Source organism: Ambystoma mexicanum, chromosome 8, assembly GCF_040938575.1.
Source record: "Ambystoma mexicanum isolate Mex_15411 chromosome 8, UKY_AmexF1_1, whole genome shotgun sequence".
NCBI classification, from domain to species: domain Eukaryota; kingdom Metazoa; phylum Chordata; class Amphibia; order Caudata; family Ambystomatidae; genus Ambystoma; species Ambystoma mexicanum.
In genome coordinates this window covers 442,635,493-442,659,018 of record NC_090929.1, presented here as the reverse complement: position 1 = coordinate 442,659,018, position 23,526 = coordinate 442,635,493, and the positions used below count along the sequence as shown (strand labels likewise).

At 47.1% G+C, this 23,526-nt stretch overlaps 1 protein-coding gene across 4 annotated transcripts in view; it reads right to left on the bottom strand.

The window, feature by feature from the left end:
• Window positions 1-23,526, bottom strand: part of CLSTN1 (calsyntenin 1) — an 842,090-nt gene that overhangs the window by 28,172 nt on the left and 790,392 nt on the right. For all 4 annotated transcript variants that reach the window (XM_069610016.1, XM_069610015.1, XM_069610017.1 and 1 more), the window contains one exon: window positions 311-481. In XM_069610016.1, the coding sequence (XP_069466117.1) occupies window positions 311-481 (171 nt within the window). The remainder of the gene's footprint in view (window positions 1-310; window positions 482-23,526) is intronic.

Genomic DNA, 23,526 nt, shown 5'->3' with positions numbered 1-23,526 from the left:
GATGGAAGTACCCAATACATACCGCCAGTCCCTTTGAAAATGCCTTAGGCAACCCTGGGAATTGTCAAAAGCATAATCAAATATGGTTGATAACAAAATGCAACAACCACCAACCCCTGTGAAGCGATCCACTGCACAACTGGCCCATCTTATTCGCTAAACTAACGAAACAGCCACCCAACCTATGAGACACAAACAAATCCCACTGAATGGCCAATGCCAAAATCATAAGGTTATCCACTATGATGAAGAGTAAAAAGGGAACCAACCCTCCCTTACACAATATGCTTCAATCAGGGATCAGCCTTACCAGTTATGATCATGCCAAGATTAGAGCTGCTCATCTCTATGCCCTTCTGTTGAAGTTGGGTCATATCCACTTCCAGGCTCTCCTGATCCTGGTTCAATTCTTCCCCCACCACGCTGACCTCGCAGAGGTCTAGGTTATGCATGATCTCCTCAGAAACTAGAGACTCTTGAACTGAGAAAGACCAGGAGAAAGCTATTAGCATTAAGGCAAGCAGATCAATGTACCCCAAAAATGTCAAAAGCAATGAATCAAATGAATGCTGAACAGGGATCAAGCACAAAGTGAACCATTTTTATAATTGTATTCACAGTAGTATTTCTTGGTAGAAAACCTGCTAGGCCAGAAATTCCTAAGGGTTTGCATTTGCAAAAATGTATAGCTTTCTAGACATTTTGGTGTCCTGACTTAATTTTATCAGCAGTAAGTTTTTATGTCTCAGTGAAAACAGCAACTGCATTTTTGATGGGCTGTTGCAATTCCATATTGCTTGGATGGCATACGTAGTTTAAAGTGCCCCATTTGTCCCATGGCGAGTCCTCCTAAGCAAAAGGTTTGTCACAGTGATAGGCTTGTGGCAGCTATATACCAGTACTTTGGCTGCACTACGGTAGTGTTTTTTTGCATTGACAGCCACTTGCTGTTACATGGGCACCAAGTGTTTAGGTCCTGTGATCTGGCCATTTTCGTGCTTCTGCAACAGTAACTGACATTTTGGTCATTCTGATTATGCAAGCTCGGACTTAGAATTCACTAAGGTTCCTTTGAGAGAATGTGAACTGTTTCAGCAGGGTGATGGTCTGCGAGAACACACAGCACAACCCTGTGTTGAATGAACGTAGGAACGAGGCAGACCTTTTTTATTGGAAGGCTGCCAAAATGTTTGAACTGGTGCATAGGTTTAATGGTGATTGGGGCACCACATCCTCTGTGTGTTTCTATCTGTGGAGACACCGCGCCAATCGGGAGATCCTACCTAGAACTCCAACCATTTAAGCGTGCAAGAAGATGCCACTGAGGAACCCTTGCTGGCAGCTGTGCTGTGGACAACCACTCATCCCGAAGAAGGGGTCTGCCTTTCCATCAATGGGAATCCTTGTTCAGGATCTTCCTATTTCTGAACCGGTAGGGACAGCTGGATGGTACTGCCATTCATGACTGCTCACCTATAAGCTCCTGCATTGTATTTATCTGGGACAGATGTCAGTGCCTCTGGTGCACGTTAGAAAGCAAAGAAAATGTTTCTTTTTCAAAAAACGCTTGCTGGTTTAGTGCCCACTCTTAAAACAGAATTCCTATTTTGGGGCACTCTAGGTCCACTTTCTAGGTCCGCCTCAACTTTTCCCCCAGTATTTTGTTTTTTTAATGACAGACTTATTTTTGGTGGCCAGAGGACTTCTTTTAAGTCCCCCTGCCATTGCAACCATTTTTACCTCACTGAAGGTTTATGCTATTTGGTAACCCATAATGCTCTCAGTTCCAGGGGATCATCATACACCAGTTTTTTGCCCCAAGGGTGATTATATCACCCTACAATGGTTTAAGAGTATGTGGGTAGCAGCTGTACTTTAGATTTGGCGTAACTAGTGGTGCAAGCCATTTACCACACTGGTAGCCCAATACAGCTTTTCAGCAGCCATTGGGTGAGCTAAGTTTTTTTTAAAACTCGGTTTACTACCAATTTGTAATTTAGGACTCCCTTTGTTCAAGGCAAGCACAAGGTAGGCTCCATAAGGCCTTTCGGACCACGTGAGCTCTGTGAGCCCACATGGTAGTCTCGCATATTTGTTCTCACTGGTTTAGATCAGCTTCTGTCCCTCTGCTCTTCCTCACTACTGATAGCGGTGGTCGAGGCCAAGTGGCCATCCTACTGACATAGTAGAATGGTTGGTCATTGACCCTTTGCCCCCAACCTCTCCAGTGATTGGCGAGCTACCTGGTCCCTGCCTTCCTCTTTGCTCTCTTTTGTGGAACTTGGAAGAAGCAGGTCTGGCAACTGCTGTAGGAGTCCCCCTCGTTCATTCCATTTTTGACCTCTCCAGACCAGACTGTATGGTTGTAGTAGTTTGGGCACATTCCGGGCAGGGTTTTCTGCTCCTGGGAGTCCAGTTCGGTCTTCTTGAATTCTCTTGCCGTCCTTCCCTGGTTTCCCTTTCATGCTGGAAATATCTTCTCGGCTGTTTACCACTGCCCACTACCAGGGGCTCTCGCCTTGGTGAAAGCTGCAGATGCCTGGAAGGGGTTTTGGGAGAGAGACACCTGCCTCATCTGCTCTGTGGGACATCCTGGGTCTTCCACAGTCATTCCCATGCTGGGATAATTTTCTGCTGGACTACCACCCCCTCAGTATCCATTCAGGGGTTCCTTCATCTTCTGAGTGTATTTCTTGATGGAGTCTTCCTTCCGGGCTTTAAGGTTGATGCTGTGGAAAGATGTTAGTTCATCTTTTCTGCCGTAGGGGTCTTTGTAAACTTCACAGAGAAAAAACCTGTACTGTAGCAGGGTTCTGCTATTTTGAAGCCAATTTTGACAAAATAGCTGCTGCAAGTACTTAACTCGGGGCCCTGGGGCGGGCACTTATTTGAGATGCATGCCCTATGAGCTCCCTTGGGATGGGTGAGATTCTTTGGAGAGTCAACCACATTTTCCATTAACTCACATCCTGCTTTGCTGCAATTTCACGAGCTTTGGTTTCTTCAACCAACCTCTGGATCCCTTGAGTGGGTTCTTCTGTGTCCTTCTCTGGGGTGCCGCTGAATCCGCACTGGTTTGGTAAACAGACTTAACTTCATTTTTCTCATACAAGCAGAGTTTGTCCTATTGACATATATAACTTTCTATTTACCCACCAATTCTGCCAAAATCACGTTAAGGGTACTTACCTGCCCCTGGAAATTTGTATTGGTCACACAAAATGTTGAGGGCGTTCTAGGCCAAGAACAGAAATTGCAGGACTTCCCTGCAATTTTAAATTTATTTTTGTAGTTCTGCTCTTCCCTCCAGTTCAAGTGAATGACTGTACATTGTAGTCAATTTTGGTGATCGTGTAGCCATTTTACCTGGGAGTGAATTGTAGTGGTAACAGTCCTTGAAATGTATTCCGGTTAATTGGAGGGATTGTACTGTGTAGAAGTAGTCTTCCACTCTGTAGTTCTGTTTTTAATTGGGATATATGTGCATTTGGATTATTTTATTATGTATTGGAGCTCAGAACTAACGTGGAGTGTTGCTGGCCGTAGGGATTTTCTTAGACTTTCATGCAGGTGAAGTCGGGTTAACTTTTCTTTCTGCACGCTTTGCCTACGTTTGTTAAGTGCTGACCACATGGTCCAGGACCTACCAAACATAAGAGGAGTGGGTTTATGTCTTGCACGCCCTAGCAGATTTTACCTGCTTTGCTAGACTTTAATTTGGGTGCTTATCTGGGATAGTGTGCGCACATAAATGTATTGGTATGAGGAGAGTCCTTCAAGACACTTACCTGTTTTTATAATATACTTTTATTCTTTAAAACTGTGTATTATGTGCAAGTTATTTATTTGACCTGAAAGATCTATATGTGTAAGATAATAAAAGATTAACAAGTTACTTACCAACTGGTAACCTTCTTTCGACAGGATGTTTCCTCCAACATATTCCACATCTTTGACATGTAATGTCTCCAGCTGTGCACTTCGGAAACTTTTTTCGGCAAAGGGCGTCCTGCGTCGATGACGTCGGGTCGATGTCCCTCGAAGGCCTCCGTCGAGGGTGACCGGATGTTATAAATAGGACGCACGGCACCGTAGCCTCAGTTTATGTTTTTTTCCCCCAGAACGTGTGGCACCAATCCAATGCCTGCTGGACTGCACATAGCCTTGCGGAAACGAAAGCTGCAATCGCATAGGAAATTCTCCAGAGGGGCAGGTCGGAAGGGCGATGTGGAATATGTTGGAGGATACTCCAGTCGAAATAACTACCAGTTGGTAAGTAACTTGTTCTTCGAATGGATTCCACATCTTTGACAGAGTCCCAAAGCAGTACCAGAAAAATGGAGGAGGGGAAAGAATTTAGAGTACCCAATCAGATGGCGGAATAAAGAACCGCCTTACCAAAGGCCATATCTTGACCATGGATCGTATCCAGGGATTAATGTTTAACAAAAGTGTGGATAGAAGCCCATGTGGCAGATTCACAAATATTCCTAATATGAACGCCCCGTTGGAGGGCGGTGGAAGTAGCCACGCCCCTATTGTAATGACCTCGCAACCCTTCAGGAGGGTCCTTACCCGCCAATCGGTAACACTCAGTAATGGTGAGGGTAATCCACCTGGACAAGGTCTGTTCGGTAACAGCCTGGCCCAAACGGTGTCCAGCATATCCCACAAAGAGTTGATCGTCCACTCTGACCCTGGACATCCTAGAAATATGAACGCTCCGAGCTCTCCTAGGATCCAACCTATGGAGTCGCTCCTCTTCCTTACCAGGAGGAGTATAATAGAAAGAAGGAAAAACCACTCTGACTCAAATGAAATTCAGACACCACCTTAGGTAGAAAGGAAGGACGTACCCGTAGTACAACACTGTCCGTGTGGAACACAGTAAAGGGCGGCTTAGATTAAAGGGCGGCTTAGATGAAAGTGCCTGCAATTCACTCACTCTGCGAGCGGAAGTAACCGCAACAAAGAGCACGGTCTTGAAGGACAACAATCTCAAAGGACAAGAGTGCAAAGGATTAAACGAGCACCCATGAAAATTTCAAAACCAAATTCAAATCCCAAACCGACAACCGGAAAGGGGACGGTGGGAATACATTAGTCAGTCCTTTAAGATTCCTTTGATTTCTCAATTTCTTAAAGTAAGTGCATTCTTCAGACGAGCGCTTAAATATAGACAGCACCGCCATGTAACCTTTAATGGTACCTACACGAAGGCCCATGTGGGCCAAAGAAAGTAAGAAAGACAAAACCATAGGAATGGAACACCGAAAAGGATCAACATTTTGTCCTCTGCACCAGTCACAACGGTACAGGGATTTTGTTGCTGGCCTTCTGCCCGAAAGAAACACCTCCATCACATCATCCTGGAGGTCCCAATCCTTATACCTCAACCTTTCAGATACCAAGCCTGAAGGTTGAGAGTCCTGACCTCTAAATGGAGAACCTGATCCCCCCTGTCGCAAGAGCAGATTCTCTCTGTAGGGAAGACTGTGTGGGATTGGAGGAAACGCATACAGCAGTGCGAATGACCAATCCACTACGAACACGTCTCCTAAGGCTCCTCTCAGAGGAAATTCCCTTGAGCAGAATCTTTCGCACTTCCGGTTGGCACTGGTGGCGAAGAGATCCACTTGCGGGGCTGCCCAAAGGGCAAAGATCTCCCGAAGGACTTCCTGAGCCAACTCCCACTCGTGAGAGACCGTGCTCTGCCTGCTCAGAGCATCCGCCACTGCATTTTCGTCTCCGGCCAGATGAACTGCTGAGATCGAAATTCCCTGCTGGATGGCCCAGAACCAGAGCTGCATTGTCTCTTTGCACAACGGGAGTGACCCTACCCCACCCCCCCCCCTTTTTTTTTCTTGTTGAGGTAATGCATGACCACTGTGTTGTCCGTCATGATCAGGACACTCTTCCCCCACACAGACAAAAGAAAAGCCTTCAGGGCTAGCCTGACTGCTTTCAGCTCTAACAGGTTGATGCAGAGTTTGGACTCCGATGGAGACCAACGACCGCTGGCGGTCAAGGCGTTGGCATGAGCGCCCTATCCTGTGGAGGAAGGCATCCGTCACAACAGTCACCTCCGGCCATGGTTGCCAAAACAGCTCCCCCCTTCATCAGGTTCCCTTTCGTTGGCCCACCACAGAAGATCCTGGGAGACAGAGGAATCTGAACGGGATCCGACATCTTGCCTGAGAACTGCAACCACTGCATCTTGAGGACCCATTGCAGGGATCCATTCCTCAGTCTGGCCTCTGGCACCAGAAAAATGCAGGATGCCATGAGGCCGAGCAACCTTAAGAATTCGAAAGCCGGGAGACACTGGGCATGTTGAAACTTGTCCACCATCTGCACAATGTGATGAGCCCTTACCTTGGGAGGCGAGCACTTCCCCCAAGGACGTGTCCAACACAGCCCGTTGTACTGGAGAAGTTGCGAAGGTGTCAGATGCGACTTCCTGAAATTGAGGGGGGGAAGCCCAGCCTGTTGAGGGAGCAGCAGGTGAGACCAAGGTGAGCCAATGCTTGCTCGGGAGAGCGCGCACGGATCAGCCAGTCATCCAGGTAGGGGTAGACGTGAACCCCCCCCCCCCTGCCTGAGATATGCTGCCACCACCACCATTAGCTTGGTGAAGGCCCTCGGGCGGAGGTCCGTCCGAACGGCAGGACCCGACACTGAACGTGCGAGTCGCCAGCCGCAAACCTCAGGTACTTTCTGTGCTTGGGATGAATGGGCACATGAAAGTAAGCATCCTGTAGGTCCAGAGACACCAACCAATCCTGAAGTTGAAAGGCCTGGAGGACTTGAGAAAGAGTAACCAGCTTGAACTTGCCTTTCCTGAGAAGTTTTTTCAACCAACGCAAGTCCAGGATGGGTCTCAATCCCCAGTCTTTCTTTGGATCAAAAAATAAGGGAAATACCAACCCTTGTTCCTCTCCGCTACAGGCGCCAGTTCTATAGCACCTTTCTCCAGCAGGGTCAAGATTTCCTGTACAAGGAGCGGATCTGGAAGCGTCAAAGTTTCCCCGGTGGATTGTCGTGAGGCTGCTTTAGGAAGGGAAAGCTGCAGCCGTGGGCTATTGTATCCAGAACCCACGCATCCGAAGTAATGGCTCGCCGCTCTTCGAGATGCTGAGACAGTTTGCCCCCAACCAGCAAACCATAGGTCATGGAGCGGCTGCGGCAGTGCCTGAAGGCAAAGAGGCAGCTGCCTGAGTGGCTTTGGCACCTCTATTTCCCTGACCACCACAGGTACTTTTTCGCGGACCCTGTTGACTGGCAGCCCCACTCGTTCTACCAAAGGAGGAGTTGTAACTAAAAGAACCTCCCCTCCACTGCTGTCCCCTAGGACGAAAAGGCAGAGGTTGACGCACAGCTGCGTGTAAAGATTTTGCTGCAGCTTTCAAAGTCTGCAACCTCTCAAAGCTCTCGTCGGCCTTGTTGCCAAACAAATGTGAGACATCAAAGGGCATGTTCAAAAGACAGGCTTGCACATCCGGGGCAAAACCAGACTTCCGCAACCACGCAAACCTTGCAGCCATGGACCCGCTAACACTGTCGGCCGTATCCAAACCCGACTGAAGGGATTTGCACATGGCATCCTTGCCATCTTGCACAAGAGCAAGGAACCTACCCCTTTCTTCCCCATCAGGAATATGCTCAGCCGCTAAGGAAACAGTTCCACAGAGTGCGTGAAAACCTTGCCAAGGCACAAGTGGAGTTGGCTGATTTCAATGCCATACTTCCCACAGAAAATACCTTGCGAGCCCAACCGTCGAAGCGTTTGTCATCCCTATCAGGAGGGATGGTAGGGTACGCCGCCTGCCTCGAGGTGGCCGTAGCCGCCTGAACCACCAAACTCTTGGGAGTGGGGTGAGTGGATAAGTAGCTGGGATTGCTAACGGAAGGCCGCTACTTCTTTGTCAATGATTTATTAACAACCGGAAGAGACTTCAGCGACTGCCAAGCAGCCGCCACCCTTTTCTGTAAAGTGAGAGGAAAAGTTAACACCGGGTCAGAGGACGGAACTTGGTCTAAGATGTCCGTAAGATCATCTTGCACAAAATCTTGAAGCTGACTGGACCAGCACAGATACTCTCTGACCCTAGCCATGAGCCGCCTGTATGACGACTCTGCATGAGCCCCAGGCTCAGGCCTGCCAAATTCCACTTCCGGAGAAGTGTCCAACCCACAGGCATCATGGAGGCTTTGCCTTAACTCCTCCAATTGACTGTCTCCAGAAAAGATAGGAGCCCAATTATGCTCAACAGGGTCCTCAAAATCAGACCTTTCTTCCTCCTCATATGTCATCCAGAGGGAGGTGAAAACCTGGCCTGAGGACAGAAGAGGGCCTGGAGTCCACCACTGGCTTCACAGACTTAGCAGTAGCCTTCCTTGGAGGATTCACCAGATCAGGGAACTCCAACTGTAAATTTCATGCAAAAATCCCTGAAGGCATTGAGGGCGCCGAGAACGTCGACAGACGATAAGAAGGCAAAGCCTCGACGAACGAGTCCGACGGACACGGCGCCGACCGAGTCGATGCAGGCTTCGAGCCCTTAGCAGGTTGCAGCGGTCTCGCTGGGGACGAGGACCGAGACCTGGAAGCATGTCTCTTGCGACTTTCCGAAGCCTTGTCCGAACGGGACCTCGAAGGTTCCCGATGCGAGTCGCGTTGTGGATCAGAGCGCGAATGTGTGCGAGCCGCGGTACTAGATCGCTCTCTGCCGGCTTCATCAGAATGCGCTACCGGAACCGTGCTTTGCGACTGAAAAATCGCCAACATTTTCCCTTTAAAAGGAGCCCATTCCTCCGGAGTCGAGGACTTCATCGGGCATGCCACTTTCCTCACAGCTCCATCCTTCGAGGAAGACGGGGAAGGCGACCAGTGACGGCGCTTCAGAGAATTCCGCGATGAGGAAGAAGAATGGCGGGAACCACTCCGGGACCGAGAACCCTCGGCCTCCTCCCGACGCGGAGAGTCGCCCCTCGAGTCGTCGGTGGACACCCCTTTGGATTTCGATTTCTTACTGGGCTTAGAACCCCTACCTACCTGAAGCTGCCCCTTAAGTTGCCGCAAGGCCTTGGCAGTCAGCGACTGGCATTTTGAACAGTCAGTGTCGTGACTCTCGCCCAAGCATCACAAACAAATGCGATGCGGGTCGGTGATCGACATTTTAGACTTGCAGTCCCAGCAAGTCTTGAAGCCAGACCGCGGAGTCGAAGAAGAAGACATCTCTATGATGAAACACATGAGGCATGCCGAGTTCTCGAAGCAAACATGTTTGCGGAAAAAACGGAACTGAGGCTACGGGCGCTCTGCGTCCTATTTATAACATCCAGTGACGTCGCCCTCGACTGAGGCCTTTGAGGGACATCAACCCAACGTCATCGACGCATGACACTCACTGCCGAAAAACCACTGTATCGGAGGGACAGCTTTAAAACTACAACCTTCCATATTAAAGGCATTTTGTCTGTACCCCCCTGGTTGGATCCACCTACACGACAGTCTTAAGATTGTCTCATCTGCAATTCCCCCAAGGACTCCAACACCTGACCTTTTCCTTTTTTATAATGAATGCACAAACAGTTTTCTTTTAATAACATTAAAATGTAAAAAGCATAAAGATAAACACGAAAAAAGCATACACTTTGTTTTCATCTTTGGCTCTAAATTTTTCCTGCAATTTTAGCTGTCTTTCTTTTCCTATTGACCTTGTTCATTTCATTTCTATGGACACATTTTTCTCAACTGTATAAGCATCTAAAAAGTATATGTAGGTGTAGGAATCTTGGGGTGGCGAGGGGTGCTCTACCTTTTAGAATATACCCAACTTCGCCATTTAAAGTACACTGTTTATAGATCTTTCTTGGCTTTAAATAAATAGCATATTTTCAGTAATATACTGTGTATACCATCCTTTGTGTGCCAATTTCTGTTGGTGTGTGTTAGGGAGAATTCTCAGAAATGTGCTAATTGCCTCCACCTTAGAGACCCCCAGCAACTTTACTGGATTTTGAGGACTTGATTTTTTTTTTTCCTCTGGAGAGAGTGACCCTTTTCCCTATTCTCTCATATGCTTTAATGTGATTACTGAACTATGTGTTTCTTTTGGTTACGGGGCCTGACAAACTCCATAGGCATCATCTTTTACATTGGGTCACACAGCACCTTCAGTGAAGTGGCACAGGAAAGTCTTCCAGATTTCCCCAAGGTTGAATTACCTTCTCTGGGATAAACTACTGTTTCCCAGAGCAGTAAAGTGAAATTGACTTTACTTACATTTGTAACTTTCTACCCAGCACACCCCATCTTACAATAGGGTGCTGGAGGGGTTCCCTAGTATCCCCTTTGTCTAGCTTCTCATGTAAAATGTTTATGTTACCCTTTCCTCACTGAATGGCTGGTGGCAGTTGTTTAATTTTAACTACCGTGGTGTGCATTTACCACGGGCTGCGTTTGCAGCTGCAGTAAAGCACCCAAGGGTGCCATTTTTGTCACAATGGCCCGGTGGTCTTTTTTCGCCATTTCTTTGTGGAAAGGTCCTTCTTGAGATTTACTCTGTGTGCCAAACCAGGTGTTCGCTTTGCCTTTGGCAGAATTCACGAGTGAAGCCCGCCTCTGGCTCCAGGATGTCTGGTGTGGGCAGGAAGTGAGGGAGGTGCCCGAAACTCCCTGTGCTTTGTCTCCTATGAGACCCAAATGCACTCAGTGATTGACTGGCTGACTGTCCAGCAAGGACAGCAACCATGCTGGGTGACTGACAGCTAGGCTGGAATAAATGGGAGAGAACTGAATAAAAGACAAGGCTTTTGACTTGGAAGGCAGTCTCGACCACTGGACGAAGGAACCGAATAAGAACTTTAAGAGGACGCCTGCTGCAACTCCTGGACTGTTGGTTTGCCTGGTGAAGCCCTGCTGCTGTGCTGAAACGCCAAATTCGTATCGACAGAGAAGCCCCTGCAAGGACGACTTCTCCCCTTGAGTCGGTGGGACCAATTCGACTCCAAAGTAAACCACCTGGACATTCTCTCAGAGCTGGCTGCCTTTCCACAGAGTTGCTGCTGGAAACCGAAACGCCAGGGAGAGGAACACCACATTGTGTGCGTTGCTTTTAAGATGGCCAAGAGCTCCAGGAAGATCCTCTGGACTCCCAGGAAGCAGGACTGCCCGAGTCTGAGCCCCCTCAACAGAGTGCGGGACCCCAGAAGCAAGGAAAGTCCATCTCGACAGCCAGGAACCGCTGTGTTGCTATTTGCGGTAGTTGCAAGGAGTTGAAACACCGAAGTGCCACTTGTTGGAAAGATTACCGGTTGCGAGCGGTGATCGTCCCATTGCAGTGCAGGAGTCCCCAGAAGTCCTCCCTCTTGTCCCCTCAACTGTGGCCCAGGAACAGTGAGATCTGCAGAGTTGCTCAGGAATAGAACTCATCTGCTGCACTTTTTCCTTCAATACAAAGGTACCTCTGTTCTCGGACTTTTGCTGAGTTGCTTGCATCTTCTACTTCTCACAAGTCTAAACAGCTTGTGGCCCTACATTGATGATTCTTTTCTTCAAAGACTTCTAAAACATTGTGCAAAAACTTTTCCTACTTACCTACCAGAAGTGCTTCAGCCCATATAAGACTTTTGCCCATTGACTTTGGCTTAGCCTGTTATGACTGAATGACTTTGCTTAGTGGATCTAAAAGTATTTGCCTGTTTAAGAATATTTGTGATCTTTTGTTTGTTCTAATAACCTCTTCATTTAACGATTTTCCAAAAGTATTCTAAATGTAACAGTAAGATATTAATGTCCCCAGCACTCTAGCTATTGAGGCCCCCCGAGGGTGTAGGTTGTGACTGTGGGCCATCCCAAAAGGGTCTTCACTGATGTTAGAATATTAAGAGTGTGTTTTGAAGTGTATTTGAGTGTTACTTTTATATCGCTCCCTTCTGAAGAAGGCTTACTCTAACTGACCGATACATTAATAATTGTTTATTCAAGAAACCCTGTAAGTATTTATTTGAATACTTGCCACTGTGAATCTCTGTGCAACTCCCCTACAGCTCACACTGACCCCTCTTGAAATAAGCATGGCTGCCCAACACACTACTAACCTGTGTAGTACATACTTCTACCAAAGGTTGGGTTCCTACTGCCAGGAGGTCAGGGTTGTTGTAGTGCACCCAAAGGGTACTGCATACAGTCTTGCCTAACAGTGTGTGGGCTGTAAGCCAGCTTGATTAGAGATACTAACTACCACTGTGAAAGTCCAGATTGTCTCAAGAGAAGTTCCTCCAACCACCACTGGTTGGCCTTCTCTAGCTCTTATTATTTATTAGCAGCTATAAGAACTTGGGTCAAAATTCCTGATCTTGGGTCTTGCGTAAGCCCCTTACTCATTCACTATCCTTTGCTCCTAGCGGGTCCCAGTCCAATGCAGATTGAAGGTGCACATTCTGTGTTATGTGCTCTCAAAAGGGCTTAATCCTCCGAGGGTAGGGGTTGCCCAAAAAGTAACCTGTATTTTACTGGGCAAATAATCGCTCAGAGTTAGCTATAGGAGTGCCAAAAGACGTTGCCAATGAAAATGCATGGGAAGTTACCCAGGCACTTGTTAGGGAGATTTATCATGTTTAGGTTTCATCCCCTCTCCTAGTGAGACCCCCAGCACTTTTTGTTCGACTTCTGGACCTTTTTCTTTCAATCCTGAATGAGTGGAGCCTTTTTCCACTCATCCTTTATTGTGGGCTCCGTCTTGTACTATGTAGTGTGTCTGCGCCATAGCTCTTAAAGGCATCTGTTTTGCTAATGCAGCACACAGCTCTTTATGGGCAGCGCTGCTGGGGATCCTTGGGGTCCTCCTTTAAGATTCTTTTTCTATATCCTCGAGTAATCTCAACCAATACTATAGTCTGAGAGATTGGCACACACCACCTTCAGTGGAGTGCCAAAGGATAACTAGTATCCCCAGTCTCTCTACTCATGTGACTTTTTCGGTCACAGACAATCTCCTAGTTAAGGCTGGTGGCAGTGGACGTGTTCTACCAACTATTGTGTAAATGTTATACTGTAGACTATAGTGCACAATAGGGGCACCCAAGTACCAACTTGGGGCATCCCATTTTCTTCATTACTAGCGTGGCTGTCCTTTGTTGGCCCTTCTACCATTCTGGGATGGGGAGGTCAGTGTGTGTTTTGCCTTTGGCGGGCACCCTTGGGCACCCTCCTAGGCTCTAGAGTGTATGGGAAGGCAGGAAGTAGGCGAGGAGTCTTCGACCACCCCTGTCCTTTGCCTGCTAGAGTGCCTGAATAGGACCATCTCCCACAGGGGGTCTGGCTGCCCCGATTGGACAGCCACATTCCACTTTCTGTAAAATGCTGAGAGAGATTACAGGGGAGTGTCTGTTGGAACTGTATAAAAGGTGAGGCTTCTGGAGTGAAAAGCAAGTCAACCACTGGAAGTAACCTAAGAAGACAACCAGAGTTGCCTGAAGACACTTTGCAACACAGTAAAGCGACCACGGCTGTCCTGGCCCAGTTTTCTGTGCGATAGAGGAGCTCCCAAGAGGACTCCTTCCCTTTGGCTGGTGGGAACAAATGGTCCCAAGACAAACTTTGAATTGAGCCATCTGCCGAGTTCCTAGGAGCTTACAGAGCTGCTGAACCCCAATACCAGGAGACCGGCTGCCTATTTCGAGTGCATCATCGTGGAAAGGCTGAACCTGTCCAAATCTTTGCTGAACCCATCAGGACACTTCAGAGATCCGATCAACTCGCCCAGACCCCCTCAGAGTGTGGGACTGCAGGAAGCGAAGAAGATTGACCGGGTGATCCGTGTGCTTTGTTGGTGCTGCAGAAAAGGTGCCAAAACCGCAGAGTGAACAAAGAAGTTGCTGAAAGTCATGCCCCAGGTCCTCCCACAAGACTGCTGCTGAATGTTCTCATCCATTGTCCTGCCTACAGGCATCAGACCAAGGAATCCGGAGGTCGGATCCAGAGCTGCATCATCGCGGAGCATCCAGCAAGAACATTTTCTTCTAACCTAAGGTACGGTAGGGGAAAAGGTATTGCTTACCTGATTCCAAGAAGTCGATCCAGAGCGTTGGAGTGCACCTAGATGTATCCAGGGTCACACAGCTCTTACCTCCGACTCAAGCCAGTGCTTGTGTCCCTTCAGCAAGTCCTTTTACACATCTCCCTTATTAGTTGTTAACTTGCTGCTTCTTTAACACTTGGAAGAAATCCTCTGGAACTCTTCGTATTCTGCTGCTTGTCAAGACTTTGAGCCCTCTTCGAACTGCCTTTAGCTAGGGTTAGGTGTTTGGACTTCTGTGCGAAGTAACCCTCTCTAGAACCTTGAACCAACCTAATGTTACACAAACTATTTCTCTCTTTTAAAGTGACTTTCCTATATGTGTCTGCAGAGTAAATGTATTGCTGTATGAACGGTTAGAAACCGCAGGTGCGCGTATTAACCGATAATGCAGTAACATTGTCTTTTCCCTTTCTAATGTTGCTACAAATGTAACCGCAAACAAACACAAAAGTCAGTGTCCTTTGAAGTGTTCTAGTGTAAACGGTTAAGTATTAAAATTGATTCTGGGGTATATATAATATATAATTTTATATACATTTTAAGGGTACGTTTCTTTGGTGTGAATGTTTGTGCGCTCACATATTCCTCTTAAGAGAAGCCTCATTGCTCTGCCACTCTACCAAGGACCTGAGTTAGCACAGACTGATACTAAGAGTTGGAGATCTACAAACCACTGGGATACCTTACTAAAGTCTTAATACCAGTAGGACTTTAGGAAAACTCCCCTAACAGCACTTGCCAGTAAACACTACTTAGGGATTGGCACACACTGACCGGCACAAACCCTCGTAGGTGGCGATCTTGCATTAGAAACTCTGGAGTTCCACAGCTAGACAGCACCAACATTGTGTAAACCCATATATAGTTGCAATGGATTTTCAGAACCAGCTCTGTTAACATTTTCAGCGTCCACCATATCTTGATGAACAGGGACAAAACTGAAACTATCTGGGTGTTAAAATGGATTTCCAAAATCATCCCTGGTGGGAGGATTGTGGGAGGCCACCCTGTTTATTGTAAACAGGGAAGAGACGGAGGTTAGCCAAAACCTAATCAAGGTAGGGTAGCCAAGAAGTCACGGCTTAGTATCAGGAAAGTCTGACTGGTGCAGGGATACAGCGAGTCCACACAGAGCAACTTCAGTAATTCAATTTAGACAGTAAGTATATAAAAATAGTTATCAGACCTTTAGTTACACACTACGCATATGAAACTCAGGCAGTATTGTCACACAAAATAATAACACACATTCACCATTAGGAGAATAGAATTGCATATTAATTATCAGTGCAATACAGACTAGTAGTGTGGCAAGCCAGAAGGACTCCTACCAGAGGACATTTTTTCTCACATACTTTATTTAACTTCATGAAAAAGCCTCCAACGCTACTGCTGAAGGGGAGTTCCATTCTTTGGGGACTGATTTTCTATACTCTGGCTTGGTGGACAGATGTATAGAAGGCCAACCTAGTTTAGTGACGAGCACAACTTTGGGAGCAGTATCCAAACCAGTTCAAGTTAACTGGCCAAGGCGAAGACTCAGGAGGGGTGCGCCTGGTAAGGGGCCCTCAAACGGATACACAGTGAAAAGTCAAGGAACACACTTAGTTATAATAAATGATATACAAGCACCAGAAATACAATTACGGTGAGTAACGTATCTGCTTAGATTCGCATGCTGTGCATATAGTCCGACATCTAGTGGTAACCACAGAGTATTGCATCTTTTTTTCAAAGATCAAAAAGGGACATCGATGTGGGCGCGTCTAACACTATCCCTACTGTGACGTGTAGTGCCCATGATCCCTCATATGCTGAGGTGCCCTGGTTGTTTTTGTTCTGCCCTGATGAAACCTGAAGAGACTGCATGAGAGTGCAGAAGAAAAGAAGGTGAAAGGTTCCTTCAACTCTGAGAAGGGAGGACGGGTGGGTGCATGTGAATCTAAGCAGATACAAGCACCAGAACAAGTTACTTTCTTACCTGGTAGCATTCTTTCGATGGGATGTTCCGACGACGTATTCCACATCTATGACAGGTCATCATCACAACTGTGCTGCTTTGGAAACATTTTCGGCGTCTGCGTCCTGCGTCGATGACGTTGATACGCTGTCGTCGAGGGCCTCCGTCGAGCCGACGTCACCGGATGTTATAAGTAGGACGCACGACGCCCGTAGCATCAGTTGTAGTTTTTTCCCCCAGAACGTATGGCACCAATCTTCTGCCAGAATGACTATAGAAAGCCTTGCGGAAACGAAAGCTGCAATCGCATAAGAAATTCTGTAGAGGGGCAGGTAGGGAGGGAGCGATGTGGAATACGTTGTTGGAACATCCCAGGTAAGAAAGTTACTTGTTCTTCGAAGGGATGGTTCCTCCGATGTAGTCCACATCTATGACAGGCTCCCAAAGCAGTACCAACATAAGTAGGTGGGAAAGAATTTTAGAATTTTAGAATGCCCAATTAAATTGCAGAATGGAGGACCACCTTGCCAAAGGACAGATCTTGCCCATGGATAGAAGCCAAGGAGTAGTGTTTGACAAAAGTATGGACAGAGGCCCATGTGGCTGCTTCACAAATGTTACGAATGGGAACACCCCTCTGAGGCAGTAGAGGCAGCCACACCCCTAGTTGAATGGGCCCATAAGCCTACCGGAGGGTCCTTACCCGCCAAGGGGTAACATTCAGAAATTGTCAAGATAATCCATCTAGACAAAGTCGGTTTAGTAACAGCTTGTCCCAAACGCCTTCCAGCGTATCCTATAAACGGAACGGAGCTCTGCGATTGGAAAATTGCCTTCATCTCCGTACGAAATGCATCCCATTCTGCAGGAGAAGAATGCTTGTTGGGACAAGCAACCCGCCGACGGGCGGAGTCCTCGGACGAGGTGATGGCGCTTCCGCGAGTGCCTCGAAGAGGAGTGGCGGGGCCCACTCCGGGGCCGAAACCCCCTGGACTTACGCCGACGACGCAGAGAGTCGCCTCTTGAATCGTCGGTCGAAAACCCAGCGGATTTCGACTTTCGGGGCTTGGACACCCTACCGACAGAAAGCTTCTTCTTTCGCTCCCGCAAGGCCTTCGATGTCAACGATTGGCAATAGTCACAATCATCCGTCACCGAGGCACCAGAGGCAGGCGTTGTGCGGGTGTGTCAGTGACATCTTGGAACCGCGGTCCCGACACTTCTTGAAACCCGGCCGCGGGGTAGAAGAAGACGAAGACATGATATCTTCACAAACAAACAAGTTTGAAGAACCGATAGAAGTACTCAGAAGAACCGAGGCGCGCCGAGATCTCCGAAGCAAACAGGTTCGCGGAAAAAACGGAACTGAGGCTACGGGCGTCGTGCATCCTACTTATAACATCTGGTGACGTCGGCTCGACTGAGGCTCTCGACGACAGCATATCGAAGTCATTGAAACAGGAGCCAAAAAAAATTCCGAAGCAGTACAGCTGTGGTGATTACCGGTCAGATGTGGAATACGTCAGAGGAACCAATCCCGTCGAAATACTATTACGTTGAGTAATGTATGTCTTCTGATGTTTGTGAATCTGCATAAAATCACAAGCTATGCATAGACTAGCAAGCAGTAGCACGAGATGGTGGTGGGAAGTGTGAAGGAACAGCAGCAAAGAGATGTCTCAACACCGCCGGATCCACCTGAGAATCAGTCTTAGAATGTGTATCTAAGCAGTAATGCTGTGTAAAGGTGTGAAGAGAACTCCAGGTAGCTGCCTTGCAAATAGAATCTAGAGGAATATTTGCAAGGAAAGCTATAGTAGCTCCTGTGCCACGAGTAGAATGTGCTTTACGCGTAAAGAGTAAGGTTCTCCTATACATGGTGACCATTTTGGATCCATTTAATGATCAATTTAGAGACTGCTGATTTAGAGACAGAGTCCCCTTCTCTACCAGCGGCAACAGAGAAATAATTGATCTGTCTTGTGAAGTGGCTTTGTCTTATTAAGGCAATAGATCACTTCTCCCCTAACATCTAGTATATGGAGGCTTCCATCAGCTGAGTTAGCAGGATTCTGAAAGAAAGTTGGAAGTTCAATGGACTGGTTTACATGGAATTTGATGAATTTGGGTGCAAAGCATGGATGAGTGTGCAAAATCACTTTTATTCATTTATGAATAGTAACAAATGGGTCTTGAACTGAGAGCCTGCAGTTCACCAACTCTTGTGACAGACCTAATAGCCACCAGTCTTCTAGGTGAGAGCTTTAAGACTAGCTTTGTGCATTGGCTCAAAGGAGGCCCCATAGGTTTAGCAAGGTCAACATACAAGTCCATCCGGGAGTTGGACGAGAAATACGTGGTTGAAGTCTTTCCACCCCTTCCATGAAAGCCTTAATTACCGGGACTTTCCACCAGGAAATGTTGCTGTGAGAGGTGGTGTAAGTAGAGAGGGCAGCAAGGTGGACCTTCAGTGAGTTAAAAAACAAGTCCTGAGTCTAAGAGGTTGTTAGGTAAGATTTTGATATCAATGATAAACCTTCCTGACCTAGGTCAACCTCAGAACATTTTTTTTTGCTTTTAGTAGGTAACTCTTTTACCTTGTCCCTAGGTGAAGGGGAATCTTTTTCTCCCTCTCACCTAGTCTTTTACTCTATTTATGGCTGGCCTGTTAATGTCTCTCCATAGTATATGGTTGAAGTTATAGTTTCCGTCAACTTATGGGCTTAGGCTGGGTTGCCTCTATGGCCTGCACTGTTAATTTATCTTTCATGTACTTGGGAGAACTACAGTTCCCAAGTAGTTGTTAGAGGTGCCTGCTATTGGCTAAGACCACACATCATTTGCACATAGTTATCCAGCCTGTAACCAAGGGTCTCTCACGTTGTGTATGCTTGCTAGGTTCCAAGTTCTGAGTGGGAGTTCTGGAGAGAACTTGGGAACCCGGGACTGTAGAGGTTCGAGTGGAGGAAGTTACGTGGAGTCACTGGCTGGGGGTCGTTGCTGTTAAAGCTCATCTTGAACTTGTACCTGCAAAACTTTATTAAACACAAGTTCAAGCTCACTCAATGTGTCACGAGTTTATGTATACTTGACGCACTACCAGGCTTGAGGGAAGACGGAGCGACGACCCCCGGCGGAGCTTATTGTCTGTAGCCGTCACCAGAGTTTAAGTTGAGAGAAGGTGGCCTGCACAGGAGCACCAAGAGAAAACAGAGGAAGGTGCAGGGAGAAGTCTATTCCCTCCGGTGAAGGATGTGGCACACAAGGGACGAGCAGTGAGGAGAGGAACGTCGGAGATCACTCACCGCAAGTGTACATTTGCTTGGTCTGGTGACTCTCCTGAGGTGCGTTGAGGAAGGAGGAGAGTCTTGGTCAAATTTGGAGCTCTCGTGTACACTCAGAGCGAGGAATTGGTCGTGTGTGCCAAGCTGTTGCCAAGGTGATACGGCCCGAGAGGAAAGGACCCAGCCTGTCAAGGTGTGCGACATCACGTTCATAAGATAACTGGTTGAGTTGCTGCAAGGACCACCCTGCGTTCAGACGAAAGGACCCATGGACGTCATAGTGCGTGACGGCCATTTTGAAGTTTGTATTGGTCTTAGTTGCCATGGAAGCCTATTACGAGTCCTGCAGTTGAGTAACGCAGAGCTGCTGCACCGAAAAACAAATTTTGTGAAGAGAGGTGATCCTGTGGCTCTGCGGGAGAAGTAAGGGAGAGCAGACTGAACTGGTGAGTGACAGATCCGAATATTTGTCAGATGAGGTGAGCTTTAAAAAGCGATAGAAATTGTTTTCTACCGGCGTTTAAGATTTTAATTTTTTAAAAAGTAACAAGGGGTATAGTGCAGCAAAGACCCTACAATGCCATCTCAGAAATATAGGAATGCACGGCACTAGCCGTGTGAGAGGGGTTGATGCAGTAAAGACACTGTCAATTCCTCAGCTCAGGGCGTTTGAGGAACGATTATGAATAGAAAATTGTGGCATCCAAGTTCAAACGTCGTTAAAGCATGAGTAAGTACTAGCGCAGGACAAGTAAAGAGGAACTGCACGTCTCTTCAGCGCTAGGCAACTGATCAACATGGCTAATGTTCCAGCACCAGTGAGTTTTCTAACCACATTCGGTTAGACTAGGGTACGGTAGTCAGACTGGCGAGAAGGGTTTATGAAATATGAGCTGGCAGTGTTTGGGTCAAACTATTCCTACAACAGGAAAGAGGCTCTCTTATATCGGAATGGAAGACTCGGGTGCATATGAAAAGACTTTAGCTAAACTTGATAAACATTTTGAGGTGGAGGAGAATATATTAGAAAGATATTGTTTTGCCACCAGGGAACAGAAGGTGGGTGAGAGCATTGAACAATTCATAACAGCATTGAGGGGGTTAGCAGTGAAATGTCAATTTACCCACTATCAAGATGAACATTTATGTGATCAACTAATGATAAAATGTAACAATGACAGAGTTAGGAACGAGATGTGGAGGGAACAAAATCCTACTCTTACGAGAGCCATCGAAATTGCGAAAAGTGTTGAACACACTTGAGAAATGTATTAAAGCCCTCCAGTTAGATAGAGGCACAGATAGTAGCGCTACAAAGTCAGTTCTGGAAGAAAGTGCCATTCACTAAATTTCTAAACCGTTTCAGAAACAATCGATAGGAGTGGCAGTGAGGAGAGGCGAGAAATTTGAGTAAAGGAGAGACGTGTCCAGTGACATTGATCCCCACCAAGGGCAGGAATGTGTGACGACCATGGGGTCACCCCAGGGAATTCAGGGGAGTCGGTAGGGAAGAGGTGTTACAGATATGGAAGTGGTACGCATTTAGCTTATGACAAGGAATGCGTAGCAAAACACATTTGCTGAGAGTGTGGAAGGAAGGGCCATATTGCTCGGTTTTGCAGGAATTTCAACCCAGGGGGTCAAGTGCAGGAAGTCGGTTCGAGCAATGAAGATTACGTGAATGTGGGCAAAGTGGTGGTCAACTCTGTACATTCAGTTTCAGGAAGTGTGAGGAAAAGGAAACCATATGCAACCATAATAGTTGGAGGTGTGCCCATCTCCATGTCGATTGGTAGCGGAGATGACTACACTCTTATAGGGGTGCAGATTTGGAAAGACATTTAAATGCTGCACTTTATGGGAGGCAGGGATTAGAACCAATGCATATGGTGAGGTCCCGATAGACATTGTGGGCAAATTGAAGGCTGAGTTGCAATTCAAGTGCAGGAAGGCTCAGAAAATTATTTCTGTGGCGAACAAAGGAGATGAACTATTGTCATGGAGTGATCAGGCAGATTTAGAAATAAAATTGGATGCAAGTCATCCCGAGCAAGTTTTGGTGGTGGAGGAGGTCAAGTTGGACAGTAACATAGGAAAGGTTGAGAAGCTTGATAGTAATGTGGCGAAGTTCGAAAAAGACCAACGACTATTCAATGATAAATTAGGTTGTCTCAAAGGTTTTGTACACAAGATTCGGCTCAGAAAAAGTGCAGACCCCAAAGTTGCAAAATTATGCATGGTGCCACTGGCCTTGCGAAAGAGTGTGGAGGATGAAATTCAGGATGGAGAAGCAAGGGGTTATTGAAAAAATCCAAGCTTCTGAATGGATCAGTCCTTTAGTGGTAGTAAGGAATCCCAATGGGGCCATCAGATTGTACATAGACTTCAGACATCTGAACAGTATGGTGGTGGCAGTGGCTGAGAGGTTTCCATTCCCAAGAATTGATTATTTGTTGATGGGGTGGCAGGTGTTCAACTGTTCTCCATCTTTGATCTCAAGATGGCGTGTCATCAAATAGAGTTGCATTAGAACTCGAGGGATCTCACAGACTTCATCACTCCCACAGGTCTTTTTCGGTGCAAGAGGATGCTGTTCGGCTTAGTGTCAGTGGTCAGTGTTTTCCAAAACATTATGCACTGTATTTTGGGGAGTGAAAAGGAGGTAGTGTTTTATCAGGGTGACGTTTTGGTGTGTCGTGGAAGTGAATGTGAGCAGGACGAGCGTCTTAAGCGGGTGTTGGGGATATTGATGGAGTCTGGTCTCACCATTGCGAAGGAACAGTGCACGTTCAAAGCGAGGAATGTGGTGTACTTGGGGCATGACATTTCTTGTGAGGGTGTGAGACCAAAGGATGATGCTGTGGAAGCCATAAGGAGGGTGGAGCCCCCCCCGGGAGCAAGAGTGATGCGTTGTCATTTCTAAGATCAGTGGAGTTTTATGGAAAATGTATAAAAAGGTTGTCTGACAGGTCGAGGAATTTAATTAGACTTGCATGCAAAGGAGTTTCGTTTGGATGGGATGAGAGTTGGGCGAATTAGTTTGTTGATATTAAGCGTGCCATGATAGAGGCACCAATGTTATCCAGTTTTGTGGAGATTAAGAAGACATTGGTTTTGGTGGATGCTAGCAACTATGGGTTGGGAGCAGTCTTGAAGCAATATTCTGGATCTAGTTTACAAAACATTGTCTTTGCGTCGAGAACACTGAAGGAGGTGGCGACGAGATACTCTGTAGTGGAGAAGGCAGCGCTGGCATGTGTGTGGGGAGTGTAGAAGTTAAGTGTATTTGTGGGGCAGGGAATTTACCATCTGTACCGACCACAAACCTTGATCAGCATCTTTTTAAAAGGTGGTCTGCAGGGGGTGTCCAGACGCATCCTTAAGTGGGTGAGTAGTGTTCAAGGTCTCAGATTTTCCATGGTACATGCACAAAAGAGAAATAATGTGGTGGCTGATGCTCTCTCGAGGTCAGTGGAAGAGGTCGGCAAGACTGAAGGTGGTCCTGAGGTGGAAGGGGAAGATGTAGGTGAAATGTTCCGTGTACATGAGAGTATGAAGAAGTCCGAGTGGGACTTAGCGTGTGTAGAAGATATGGTTTACCAGGAAGTGGTGGCATTGGTGAGTGGGAAAGTCACCACTGCGAAGGATGCAAGAATAGAAGGCTATGGGAAGGTGAAGAATGAACTGTGTGTCAAAGGTGCTTATTTGTACAGGGGGGGGACAAGATGGGGTTCCGGACAAGATGAGGAGGGCCGTGGTTGAGTTGGCACACACTGGTCATTTGGGGTTGGCTAGAACCAAGGGTTTAGTGAGAGCTGATTTTTGGTGGCCAAGTGTGGATGGGGACATTGAGGAATAGGTCTGCATGTGTGTTGAGTGTGTGGAGGGCAACAAAGGACTTAGGGTACAGAAGTTGCCCATGATGGTTAGGGAGTCTCCCAGGATGTCATGGGATGAGGTGGCCTTGGATCTTGTAGGACCTTTTAATATCAGGGGTTGTAGGGATGCATATTTGCTGGTGGTCCTTAACCTATTGTCTAAGTGGCATGAGGTGTGCATTCTTAAGGAATTACTAGCTGTAGTATAATACGTTTCTTGGAGCTGTTGTTTTGGAGGAAAGGGTTCCCTAGGAGGGGTTTGTCAGATAATGGCTCTCAGTTTGTTTCAAGGGAGTTTAAGGAATTTTTGGAGAAAT